We start from the raw sequence: 13427 nt of genomic DNA on the forward strand, positions 1-13427 counted from the left end.
GACAATTTTGAAAATTTTTTATTGGAAACGGAGAAATCTCACAAAACAAAAGCGTGGCGCGCACTCGGCCCCCAGGCACGCAGCCCCTCCGGCCCGCGGCGCCTTTGAAGCCGTCGGTTCCCGACCTCCCTCCCCTCTTTCTTTCCCTTTGTCCCGCCCGCGCACCCCGCTCCCGCCTCGCGGAGGCCCTGGCGGCCTGGCGCGCGCGGCGCAGGCCCGAGAGACGGCGCGCCGAGTGATTTGTTAGACCCGGGGACAGAGCCGGCGATCCCAGAGGAGAGGGCGCCCCAAACCCCTTTGTATGAACTTGAGAGACAAAGAGGACTCCATGTGTGGGGCAAAGGCTCCCCGAATAAATATTAAAGAAGCTTATCAGCTGAGCAAATATGTATTCACTTCACACTTTATGTTTTCGGTTATAGATTAAATCGAGCACAAAAATAGCCAGCAAATAAGACGTGGTAGCACCCGCAGCATTCCATGTTGCGATTTAAAATGGCATTCGACACAGGGAACGTCTTCATCGCTTTGTCGTGGCGGTGGGACAGCAACAGACAGCACCGGTTTTCTGCAAAGTTCGCCACGCAGACCACCGCCCGTCCGCCTCCCTTTTGTTGGCGGTGACATGAAACAGAAAACAACGCGGACTCGGCTCGGGGACGGGGACCGCGCCCGCCTTGAGAAGCCCACGTGGGCGCAGCGTCGGCCCGTTTGCTCCGCGCTCAGCGTCTGACATTGTCCCCCGTGTAGCCTCGGCGTGGACTCTCCGCTTAGGGAGGGGCGAGAGGGGAGGGAGCTGGGGGCATGTGTATGAGGCCCTGCCCCGCGATGGGGGCGAACGACGGAAGCCCGGGGTCTGCTGGGACCCCGGCGGGGGCGAACGTTGCCCTGAGCCCCACTGAGTCTCCGAGGGCCGAGCTGGGCGCCGCAGACCCCAGGTCCACGGGCCGCCCGGCCGGCCGCTCCGTAAGCCCAAAGAGCGGGCGCTGAAGGGGGGAACCCCGTGGCTGCTTCGGGGCGTGGAGAGAGAGAATAATTTCTGACGTTCAACGCGTTCCCTCCACCCAAGGCCCCCGACCCGCAGAGGAAGACCCTGGGCGGATCGGATCGGGGGGCGGGGTGATTGTTCTGGCCTCGCCAGGAAGCTCGGGGCTCGGGGACCGCGGGCCGGGCACTGCGGCGTGGCGGCCCGGAGACGCGGGCGGCGGACGCCAAGCCGGGGCTGGAGGGAGCTGGCCCGGGGTCCTGGCTCGGGGCCTGGTCCGGTCGGAGCGGGGGGAGGGGGCGGTGAGTTCAAAAGAACGAACTGGAAAACGCATGAGGGGGATGGGAAAGGGGAGAAACGGAAGGTTATAAAAAAAACTCCTGAGTTACAATCAATAAAATTACTCGCTTAATTAGCACGGTTACTCGGCTAGGGGCGTGCAGGGGAGCTGGGCCTCGCCGGGAGCGGAGAGGGGGCCGCGAGCAACCCCGTCCTTCCACGGAGACGCCTCTGGGCGGCGGGGGAGGGGAGAGGGTGTGCGCGCGAGTGTGTGTGTGTGAGTGTGTGCGCGCGTGATGGCTTCGCAGATTTGGGGTTTTGTCACCCCGCGGAGCCAGCAGCCCTTTGCCGCGGCGCCCTCGCCGCAGGGACCCGCGGGGACGCGAAGGGGGAAGCGGCGAGGGGTGCGCGGGGCTCCCCCGGGCTCCTCCGGGCCGAGCGTGGCCGGGACGGTGCGTGTGCGCGCGGGGACCCGGGAGGCGGGTGGCCCAGCTCGCGTGCGTGCCGTGGGGCGACGCGCCGTGGGGCCTGGCCGTGGCTCGGGGCCGCAGGGGGCTGGGGGGTCGGGGGAACGGGCCGAGCCCCCAGTCACCGAGTCTCCTCTGCTTCCCTCCGCAGACTATGGACCCGCACAGCGGCCGCCGGCTCGGCGCACGGCCGCCCGCCGAGGAGCCCAGCCCGCCGGCCTGCTGACCGGCCCCGCCGCCGCCGCCGGTGACCCGGACGCCGCCTCCTGCGCGCCGCCCGCGCGCCGCCCGCGCACCGAGTCGCCCCCGGGCCCCGGCCGCGCTGCTCCCGGGAGGCGGCGGCGGGCCGGGGCCGGGGCCCGGCATGGATGGCCGCGACTTCGCGCCGCCGCCGCATCTGCTGTCGGAGCGCGGGAGCCTGGGCCACCGCAGCGCCGCGGCCGCCGCGCGCCTCGCCCCGGCCGGGCCCGCCGCGCAGCCCGCCGCGCACTTCCAGCCCGGGAAGTACTTCCCGTCGCCGCTGCCCATGGCCTCGCACACAGGTCAGTGCCGGCGCGCGCCCTCCTCTCTCCCGAGCTTTCGCCGGGAGCCTTCGCTTTCACTTCCCGGCTCCGGCCACGGCGGCTGTCCCGGCGCGGAGCGAGGTCTTCCGGCCCCGCGGCCGTGGAGACGGGTCCTCGCGGGTCGGAGTGGCCTTCCCGGGTGCCCTCTCCACGGGGCAGCCCGAGGCCGCTCAGAACTGCCTGGCCTCCTGCGCCCTCCCCCGCCGCCCGCCCTGCGGAGCCGCAGCCGCGGAAGCCTCCCCCGGCGGCCGCAGTCACAGCCGGAGACCTTCCGGGCCGGACAGCGAGGCGCTTTCCGCGGGGACAACACGGCTGTTGTGACGGGGGCGGGGGGTGGGTGGGGGGGCGCGGTGGCCCCGGGAGGAGGGCGGGGGCGCGGGGCGCGCGTTCCTGGGGCTGTGGTGTCAGACGAGCAAATCCCGTTTCTATAAAAAGCCTGGAAGTGTCAGGGCGAGAATGGGTTTGCAGGGGCGCTTCTGCTGGAGCGAGTGCCTCCGGGATCCCCGCTCCCGCCCGCGGCGCGGCCCGAGCGCGGCCACGGAGCGCAGCGCCCGGGGCTCCGGGGGAGGGAGGGCGGCCGCCCGGGATTTCGGTGCAGGCGAGTTCAGAGCCGATTGGCTCCCGGAGGAGAGAGCGGGCGCCCCTCGCTTGGGAGGGAACCCCTCCCGGAGGCTCAGTGCGGCCGAGCTGGCCCAGGCCTCCGAGCAGCCCCTCTCTGGGGTGGGGACGTGGGTTTCCCGGGGGAGCTGGGTCCGAGGAGGCGCCGGGCCGGGCGCAGGGGCAGCTTCTTCCCGGAGATTCCGGAGGCCCCTGGCCAGCCCCGCGATTGCAGTGAGCGCTGGGCCCGCGGTCACCCTGGCAGGCTGGCGTGGTTTGGGTCGCAGTTTGTTCTAAACATCAGCAGCGCTGGCCTCTTTGGGTTGTTGCTAATTTGGCAGGAAGTTATTCTTGCTAGCTTGATGAACTGTGAATACTAATAAAATTATATCAGCTTTAATGGGATTACAATTAGTGTGTGGATTAAAACGGAGGGCAGAGTCTGGCTAGGAGGGGCCGTGTCAAGGAGAAAAACGTACATTTCCTAAAAAGAAAAAAAAAATGCGGAGCCTGGCTTCATCACCAGTGGGCTGTCAGCATCTGCAACGTGAGGAGATTCAAACAGTTAGCTGGGCGCGCAGGGCCAGCCTCCGGGCTTGGGGAGCCAGCCACAGGCGGAGGCCAGGCCCTGGTCCCGCCAGCCAGCCCCCTGCCAGCTGCCCTTTCTTCTGTCTCCCTCTTCCTCCTTCCTCTCCCTTCCTCTCCCTTCCTCTCCCTTCCTCTCCCTTCCTCTCCCTTCCTCTCCCTTCCTTTTTCCTCCCCTGCATGTATAACTCGAAAGAGAAAAAGTACTCGCCTGGGCCACTGGTGATTTTAGAATCTCGGCCCGGCTGCCCCTGTGGTGGGGACAGTCTCCCCTGCCCCGGAGATGCTGCCCGCCCTGCTGGCCCAGGCCCCGCTGGGGTCCGAGGGCAGGGGCTCACTCGGCTGCAGGGACAGTGGCCAGCTCCCCCCTCAGCCCCTTCTGCTGGATCCAGGCAAGCATGGAGGCTGAGCCTGCAGGTTGGGGGATGGGGATGCCATGACTGCCTCTCCCCTCACCCCCCTAGCCCTGCCCTCCAGCCTGGCAGGGACCAGCACCTTGAAAACAAGGGTCCGACAAGCCCTCGGCACTCAGGCTCTCCGGGTAGCACACGGGCAGGCCAGGGCCATCCCCTGGGGTGGCGTGGCATGGCCGGTTCCCCTCCCTGCTCCCCAGCCCCTGCCGCCTGGCCCGGTCCTGCTCAGCCGCCATTTCTCCTTGGGGCCCCGTCTCCACGTGCAGGCACCGCCGAGTCAGGTGGGAATGTGGTCGTGTGGCCCAAACCATTGTCTTGCTCATTGCAGGTCTGACCACGTGGTTCTCGGAGCCTCAGCCCTGGAGGGTTTGGAGAAACGGGGTGGGTGCTGGCCTGGTCCGTGTCCTTGACCTGAAGGCCTTCCCCATGGGCAGGGTGCCCCAGAGGGCGCTGGGGGTCCCCAGGGCACCCTGGCGGGGAGGGCCACATGTTCCACCCCCTGGGGACTGGAGAGACCTATTGTGTGACCGGACAGTGTGTCCGGTGAGAAGCATCTGCCACTGAAAAGGCCTTTCGAAATGAGCGAATGAGTGAGAGCCGGAATGTTGTGTCCGTTTCTGAAATTTAGCGACATCATTGTTTTAAAAAAAAGAATGATACCCTCAGCCACTTTGCGTTGGTCTGTATTTCTCTGTGATCTGGTGTAGAAAGAACCAAGTATCGTTAAGTTAAAAATGGGATTTTTTACATCTCGTGTCCGGATTTCCAAATGGCCAGTGAGGGGGACTTCCTGCCCCTCTGGGGGGGGGGGGGGGGGGGCCTGGGGCTGCGGGCCCCTCCCTCTGCCGGCCGCTCCCTGCCTGGGGTCGCTGGGAGCTTCCTCCCGTGGCTGGGCCGGAGCTGGGAGTGGGATCAGCCCGGAGACACAGCCCCGGCGTCGGAGGCCGCTCCTCCCGCTGGGCCCCCGGCTGGGCCCGTCTGCTCTCCCCGTCCCCACCCGGTGCTCTCAGCACGTCCGATGGGACAAGGGGCTCCGGCCGCTCCTCCCGCGTCTCTAAAAATTAAAGTGCCCGTGGCTTTTTCCTGGGACGCAGGGTTTTGTGGTAAAGAGCTGTTGCAGGCACCTTGTCACCAAAAGGTGCAATTAAAATGCTCGGAGTCCTTATTTTTAGTGCCGTGTTAGAGTCTGTGTCTAACGCAGATGGTCTGGAGGCAAAGCTGTGAAATCTAAGGGGGAAAAGGGAGAATCAGCGCGGTTCCAGCCCCGGTTCCCACCAGCGCTGCTGCCGGAGCGACGGGAGCAGCAGCCTGGCCTGGGAGAAGCTGCGCCCCCCACTCCCCGGGGCCCGGCTCCCATCCTCCACCCTCCTCCTCTGCCTTTGAGAATCACCGGGTCTCCCCAGGGGCAGGCGCCGGAGGTGGCGAGCCGTCCAGCAGGACTCTGAGTCTGGCTGAAGGTGGGTCCCCTCGGCCTCTTCTCCGGCCCCCTCTGGGGTGTGAATGGCCGGGCCTGGAGCCAGGCGCCCTGGGCCGGGGCGTCGGCGTAAACAGGGGGCTAGTCCCTCCCGGAGGGAGACTGCAGGCTTCCATCTCAGAAGGGGAAACGCAGCGGAGGGAAAAAAGACAATTTCCTGGTGTGAAAAGACCCTATCCCAGGGCTCCCCTCCCTCCCCTTCCATATTTTTTGTAAAGGAAAAAAAAATACATTTTCGTAAATACCTCATTAACTCAGTGACACCATGGAGTGTTTCTGCAACAGTTTCCAACACTAAGTAGGTGTGAAAAGAGTTACTCTCCCAAGACTCTACCCATCCTGCTCCGTAAGTGACAGAACCAGACTTCAAAGCGGCTGTGGGCGCCCAGCGCCCAGCGCCCAGCGCCCAGCCCGGATCCAGCGCGGCTCCGGCCCTGCCAGGCTGCGGCCGGCTCGCCCGCCCCACCAGGGCCATTTTGGGAACGTGCGGGTGTTCTTTTCCTCCGTGGGGCTTGTGCTGCCCCGATGTCTGATGATCCCGTTAAGGATTTTCCTATAGGAATATCCAGGTCACGTGGGGAACCAGGCAAATTCGCCGGCAAAGCAGGGAGTGGCCGGTGCCGCTCCGCGCCCCTGGAAGCGCCGCACCCCCGGGCTCCCCGGTTATTCTTAGAAATCTCCCTCCTCGGCTGCGAGACAGGGTTCAGCAGCCGCACAGACAGGACACAACACATAGGAGGCTGTGAGCATAACATGGATGAGGCTAAAAATACCCCTCAGAAACACACATAAAAAAGCCAAATCCAACAACAGAACGAGCTAAAAATATTCCAGGCTTTGGCAAAGAGCTCGGAGTTAAATAAATTATACAAGAGCCATTCATGGGAGCGAGTTGACTTTCTCTCTTACGGGAACTTGGTTCAAGCTAATAAAAATAATAATTTACTAGCCACTGAGCTTTGCATGCGTTTAAATTTAATTGGTGGGGCTTCTGGCATTTGTCACTTCTTGGCAATTAGTGGGCCTGGCCTGGCCTGGGGCGGGCGGGGAGGTGGCACCTGAGCTGTGGGCCCCAGGAGCAGGGACAGTGTCGTCCCCGTCCTCCCCCCGCCTTCCAGGTCCTAGGTGCCAGGGCAGGGTGCCCAGGAGGCGGAGGCGGAGGAGGAGGGAGGGTGGGCAAGGACAGGCAAGGCGCGGCGATTTAAATTTGATAAATGATGCTACACCTTTAAGAGTGTGTTTTAACCATCAAGATACACTCCAGCAAGTTGATAGGATGTTCACTGTCAACTTACATATGTCATCGGAGCGGGCTGTGAGCCTAAGGACGTGCGGGCAGGCGCTGCCTGGTGCCTGGGGGCAGCGGGCAGAGGAGGCCCGGACGGGACGGAGGGCACTGTGGCCTGGATCCTTCCTCTCGGGAGTCCCCAGGTCTCCCCACCAAAATAAGAGCCCCCGGCGGCTCGCTCAGAAAAACCGCTGCCCTGTGCTCGGAGGCCGGAAGCCGGGCGCTGGCCGCTGGGTCCTCGCAGGCAGCACAGGCCCCAGTGCAGCCGCTTCCCAGGAAGGGTCAGCTTCCTCCCTGCTCTCCGGGCTCAGCTGCTCCTGCTCCAAAGGCCCCGAAATCCCTCAGGCCGCCGACTCCCCAAGGACTACACTTCCCAGAATGCCCTGGTCCGCCTCCAGAGCCTGAGCCTGGGGATCCCAAGCACAGACAGAGGTCAGCCAGTGCCACTGGGAATGAGTGCTTTGGGGGGCGCACCCCCGCCCGCCGGCTTCCTCCCGACCATAACTATCCGAATAGAGGCCCCAACAGATGGGAGCTGCCCCGCCCCCCCCAGCACACACACCCCGTGTGGCAGCTGCCTTGGCTGCTGTGGCCAGACCCCTGACCTCCGTCCGAGGGGCCTCCTCAGGGGGGCTGCCACCCTCTCACGGAGCTGCCCTGGGGCGGGGGGGGGGGGGGGGGGGGGACTCTGCCCCGGTGGCAGGACTGGCGTCTGCCTAGGGAGTCCCATGAGAAAGTCCAGCTCGGCCTTGGGGTGCCCCGTCCGCAGCCGCACACCCTCGGGGGGCAGTGGCGCCCTCTTTATGGACGTGAGGTGACCAGGCAGTGCCCATCCTGAGAGCCTCGGGCGTCTCCTAGGAGACACGCAGCCCTAGGACAGAGGCCCCTGAGGGCTCTGTGCGCCCAGAGGGGGGACAGGGGGAGGGGGTTGGGGGCAGGGAACCCCCCCTGCGGGCTCCCCCCCATCCTGCCCGTGGGGGCTGCCCACGCGGAGGGCCCTCCTGGAGGCCTCGGCCCTGCTGCCTCCGCGGCGCTGCCACCTCGGCTTCTGGGCGCACAGCTCGCACCCTGTGGGTTGGCAGACGGGTGGCTTGCTCCCCGGTTCCCTGGTCTCCCCTGGCCCCGGGGGCTTCCATGCTCCCCGGGCACCGAATTACAAGTAAACAGCAAGACCCAGCCTCCGTGTCCAGAGGTGCCTCGGCCGGGCTGCAGGCGGAAGGTCGGGCCTGGGAAGCCGGCGGGGTGGGGCCGCGCGGCTCTGCGCTGCCCGCTGACGGTTTTATGGGATCGTATACCATCGAGATCACACGGCCCTATTAGTCAGTGGGCCGCCCTGTTGGTTGTGATGTATAACATGACCGCCTCCCTGGCCAGGAGCAGCTGCCTCCGAGGATGGGGGTGGGTGGGGCCGGGCGTGGGCTCCGGGTGGGGTGTAGGGGCCCTGGCCCTGCAGTGGGGGCTCCGGGTGGGGTGTGGGGGCCGTGGCCCTGCAGTGGGGGCTCTGGGTGGGGTGTGGGGGCCCTGGCCCTGCAGTGGGGGCTCCGGGTGGGGTGTGGGGGCCCTGGCCCTGCAGTGGGGGCTCCGGGTGGGGTGTGGGGGCCCTGGCCCTGCAGTGGGGGCTCTGGGTGGGGTGTGGGGGCCCTGGACCTGCAGTGGGTCAGCTGGGTCTGCGGCGGGTGGGCCGGTGGGGAGCACCCAGCGCCCAGGCAGGAGCCGGGCAGGCGGCCTGGAAGCCGCCGCAGCTGTCCAGACACTCAGGTTGTGAGGGGACCCGCTGGGAAGCCCTGTGCTGCGTTTTGTTTTGTTTGCATCCTGACTCCGGGGGTTGGGGGACGGGGGGACAGACAGGTGGGAGGTTCCCTGCCCCCACCCTCCTCCCCCTGTCCCCCCAACAAAGAGTCCAGTGTCTTTAGATGCAAAGGCCTTGGGTGCTGGGAGGGGGCCGTGTGCGCCTGGAGCCAGGGCCCCGTGAGGCAGCCCCTCCTGGGTGTAGGTCTTGGTTTTCCGCCGGAAGTTTCCGGAAATGGTGGCGAGGGGATGGCGGGGGACTGGTGTGCTGCCCCACAGGCCTCCAAACATCAGGCTCGGACCCCAAAGGGCGGCTTGGGGGCAGCGCCCTCGGGGTACCCCTTCGTGGGGCCCCCCCACCCCCCCACCCCCACAGGGAAGAGTGCCTTCCTGGTTGCATGAACTGAGAACTGGACTCCCAGCTGCCGTCCTCCCGGGAGGCAGGGCTCGGGGCTCCCTCTCCTGGGACCTCCACAGGCAGCTGGGGGGCGGGGAGATGGAAGGCCAGGCAGGGTGGGCCCAGGCTGGGATGCAGCGTGGGCTGGGGGTGACGTCGGCCCCGCAGCCGGGGTGGCGGTCCCCGTGGTGGGCAGGGGTCCACCCTGCAGCCCTTGCCTCCCAGAGGCCGTGCGTGCACCCTGGGCCCGTCTGCACACTCCACCCGCTGGCTCGCACCGGCCTTCGAGCCCCCCTGCAGCCGCTGCCCGGGGGGAAGCAGCCTGCCCGGCCGCCAGCTGCTGGCCGCCTGCTGGAGCGGAGCCACGGGTCCCCAGGGACCCTCGGGGCACAGCCAGGGCCCCTGCTCTGTCCCCGGGGGGCTCCGGGACTGGCCCTCTGGGTCTCGGCTCCCATCTCTTAAAGGGCCATGGTCAGGCCCCGCTGGAGGGGCCAAGGGGACCCCGTGCAGCCCTCTCGGCGGTGCACCCCCCTCGGGGCAGCGTGTCCCGGCCGCACACGGGTCCTGCCCAGGATGTGCCCAGGGGCTGTTCCCTGGGACAAGCAGAGAGGGACCTGGGGAACCTTGTGGGCTGCGCCTCCGGGTCTCAGTCCCTCGGCCGCTCCCTGCTTTCTGTCTTGGGGTCCTAAGGTCGAGGGTGACCACAGAATTCGGAGATGGGGCCCGGCTCCTGCCCGGGGATGGGGTCCAGCTGCCCCTCGGCCCACCTGACCCTCCCCCCGCCTGTGTGGGCTGGGCTTCCAGGGGCCCTGGTGTGAGGTGGGGGTTCAGCAGGGGAGTCTGGGGTTTCGGGGAGGTTGACACCATGGGGATGGGTGGGACCGGCCCTGCCCTGAGGCTCTGGGGACCTCGGGGAGCCTCCCCGTCAGAGGCAGGACCCGGCACGCGGAACACGGCTGCTCCCGCCTGAGGGGGGGCTCCTGGTCCCCCAGATCCTCCCACGGGGCGCCTCTGGGTCCTGGGGGCGCCTCTGGGTCCTGGGGGCGGCGCTGGGTCCTGGGGGCGGCGCTGGGTCCTGGGGGCGCTGCTGGGTCCTGGGGGCGGCGCTGGGTCCTGGGGGCGGCGCTGGGTCCTGGGGGCGCTGCTGGGTCCTGGGGGCGGCGCTGGGTCCTGGGGGGGGGCGCTGAAATGCACAGGGACCAGGGGCGCCCCCCCAGGAGGCTCTGCCAGTGGCTCGTTCACCTGAGTGCGAGCATCAGCTCTGAGCCCAGTGCACCCGAGGTTCTCCCTCCCGCCCTCTGCGGGGATCACCCCCTCTCCTTGGCCCCCAGCCCGCCCCCCGTGTGCCCCACAGAACCCTCCCTGCTCCCCCTTTTCCATACCCCACACCCTGATCCCAGGCAGCACCAGCACCCAGACCTGTGGTCAGTGCAGGCCAATGAGAGTGAGGACCAGAGAGGACGGGCGGGCAGGCGAGATCCTGGGAGAAGGGGGGGTCACTGTGACACCCCCCAGGCTGGCTCTGCCCTCTGCCACGCAGATCCCGACCGAGCGGGGCAGCAGGGACTGCGAGGCCAGCGCTGGCCTTCCCTTCCGACCCCACCCGCGGCCCTAGAGCTGCGCTGTCTGCGGACCTCGCCCCGCGGATCTGCGGGGAGGCCTGCTGGGGTGGGGCGGCCCAGGTGGTGGCGGCCACAGCTGTGTGTCCTCCGCAGGCGTCTCAGGTTTCAGGCCCTGCCGCCCGCCGCCCGCCCGGGGTGAACCCGCTCCACGTCCCAGAGCTGTGGGTGTTCCTGGGCCCCCACACCCGTCTGCTTGCGGCCCTCCCCGCCTGCGTGGCTCACTGAGGTCCTTCCCACCGGCCCCTGGCCCCGCCCCGGCCTCCCAGCCCTCACCTCTCTCCGCACAGCTCACGCCCGGCCTGCCCCGCGGTGGCCTCGGGGTGGGTGCTCCGAGGGCACGTGGCACTCAGCGTGGCCCGGGCCCCATCACTCCCCATAGGGCCTGGCAGGTGGTGGAGCCAGAACCCGGGTGTAGACGTGGTGAAGGCCAGGCCAGGGCTCCTGCTGCGTCCTGGCCTCGGCCGGAGGGTGATGGCAGACCCCAGTGTCCCCGGCCTGTGGCAGGGCCCCCCGTGGCCTGTGGCAGGGCCCCCATGGCCTGTGGCAGGGCCCCCCGTGGCCTCTGTGGTCTCCATGGGATGGAGGGGGAGGAGCCGGACTCCAGTGTCCCCCCGGACAGGCTGGTCTGTCCCGGGGCCTTTCCCCTGGCCTGCCTGGACCGCGGGTCACCCAGGGGCAGTCTGCCTAAAGCTGGCCCCCCTTTTGGAGACTTGTTGCATCCCTTTGGGTCTCCTAAAAATAAGCTTTTAATTTATTTTAAATTAATATTAAAATTAAACCTAAATTAAGTGGAATGCATCTGTACGCTGACTCTGAAAGCCCTCACGTGTGAGGATGTGGAAGGAATCGAGAAAAGCTGGGGAGGTGCACGTGAGGCCACTGGGCCTGAGAGCCCTGCAGGTTGGTGATAAACACTTGGTGAAACCCAGGGCCCGGGTGGGGGCAGCGCACAGCCCGTAGAACCCAGCGCGAGGGCGTGGGCAGAGGCAGGACCGCGGGTGCTGGCCCTGCCGTGGCCACGGGCGGAGGCAGCCCTGGGCCCGCCGGAGGGGAAGCTGGCTCCGGGGCGGAGGGAGCTGGGTGCACCTGTGTGTCCGTGCGCGGCCGCTGCAGGCGGAGGACCTCGCGCTCACGCCTGGTGTTCTGACTTGTCTGCAGAAGCAGCTCTGCTCCCCGCGTTGCTGACTCCCCACTGGCCTCCCTTCACCTTCTGGAAGGTTCCTCGTCTGCTCTGGGCTCCACTGTAAATGCTGTGGAAGCCTCCCCGACCCCGCAGGTGCCAGGGCTTCTGTGTGTATCCGTGAGCTCGTGCTGCGTAACAGGCCACCCCAAGCTCAGCCGCGGGGGGCCAGCGGGCAGGCGTGTATTACCTCAGTTTCCCCGGGGCAGGAGCCCGGGTGACGGGGTCCATGGGGCTGTGGGCCCTCAGGGCTGGCTGCAGGGGACCCCCTCCCAGCTCACCCCGTCCCAGCTCACCCCCTCCCAGCTCACCCCCTCCCAGCTCACCCCGTCCCAGCTCACCCCGTCCCAGCTCACCCCTCCCAGCTCACCCCGTCCCAGCTCACCCCGTCCCAGCTCACCCCTCCCAGCTCACCCCGTCCCAGCTCACCCCGTCCCAGCTCACCCCTCCCAGCTCACCCCCTCCCAGCTCACCCCCTCCCAGCTCACCCCCTCCAAGCTCACCCCCTCCCAGCTCACCCCGTCCCAGCTCACCCCCTCCAAGCTCACCCCCTCCCAGCTCACCCCGCCCCAGCTCACCCCGTCCCAGCTCACCCCCTCCCAGCTCACTCCCTCCCAGCTCACCCTCTTGGCCCCAGGCCCTCACTGGCTAGAGACCCAGGCTGCCCCCTAGAAGCCCGGCCACCCTCTGCTGGGGGGAGGCCCTGAGGCAGATGTCACCCCCTCCCCACCCCTCGCCAGTCAGGACAGTGCCGTCCAGGTGACGCAGTCACCTCACCCTGCGGGAGGTGTGCCCCCAGCAGGCCAGGGAGCTGGCCCCAACAGCGGCGAGGCCAGAGGGCCGCCGAGACCCTGGGCCACTGTGGGAGGCCAGGGCTCAGGCTGCGCGGGCGAGGGTGGCGGCCTGCACCTGGGGACTCCGCGCCTGTGTGTCCAGTGAATGAGCCGGCTAGGGTTTCCGTCCCTGGACGGAGCTCAGGCTCAGCCTGTGGCTTGGGTGTCAGGGATGTGGGTGTCGTCCGGGCTGGCAGCGCTCTCTCCTCTGTTCCCTCACCAGCCGCCTGCCCAGTGAGGTCAGCAGGTGCCGGGCGCACCTGGGCTTCCCTGGCCGCCTGGCTCCCGCAGGTCCGGGCAGCCCTGGGAGCCCCGTGGGCCCAGGGGCGTGGGGTGTGGCCCTGGGCCTGGCCCCTGGACCAGTGGGTCATGGTGCGTCTTCCCGACTCTAGACTCCCTGAGGCCGAGTGTGGGTACCCCCGAGTGCCCCGCACAGAGCACCCCCGCCTGTAGCAGTTGGGGAGGATGCTCCCCGAGCTGGGGCGCACAGAGGGGTGAGGCTGACTCAGGAGGGCCCTGCACGGGAGGGGTGAGAACAGAGCGGCGTGGGGGGCCCTGCCCCTCGTGTGTCCTCCCCACGTCTGGCCCAGGGCCTCTGAGACACTCACTCTCAGGCCTGAGCGGCGTCCGAGGAGGCCCCACGGCCGTGGCCGCCCGCCCGCCCGCCCAAGGGCTAAGTTTACCCTTTTCACATGCGTTTCCTTTTCTTTTATTAGTTCTGGGCTGTTGGCGGCGGGGCCGTCCCCTGTCATCACTGCCTCCCCGTTCCAGGGCGGGTGGCTCAGCAACCACAGAGTTTTCCTATTATGGCCTGAGAGGCGCTGCCCGGGCCGGCCAGGAGGGGCTTCCGGTGGGACTTGCTCATGTTTCTGGGCGGACACCCCCACTCCACCCGCAGAGCTGGGCTGTGGGGCTCACCCACCGCCTCCCGTTCCTGCCCCCACATCGAGGTTCCC

At 67.5% G+C, this 13427-nt stretch overlaps 1 protein-coding gene across 1 annotated transcript in view; it reads left to right on the forward strand.

Annotated features, from left to right (window-relative positions):
* Positions 1-2095: 2095 nt before the first annotated feature.
* BAHCC1 (BAH domain and coiled-coil containing 1) overlaps positions 2096-13427 on the forward strand; it is a 48122-nt gene continuing 36790 nt past the window's right edge. Inside the window, exon 1 of the mRNA XM_070394663.1 lies at positions 2096-2273. Within this exon, the coding sequence (XP_070250764.1) occupies positions 2096-2273 (178 nt within the window). The remainder of the gene's footprint in view (positions 2274-13427) is intronic.

Source organism: Myotis yumanensis, unplaced genomic scaffold (assembly GCF_028538775.1).
Source record: "Myotis yumanensis isolate MYYU_CA2020_CCGP unplaced genomic scaffold, mMyoYum1.0.hap1 SCAF_16, whole genome shotgun sequence".
Lineage (NCBI taxonomy): Eukaryota > Metazoa > Chordata > Mammalia > Chiroptera > Vespertilionidae > Myotis > Myotis yumanensis.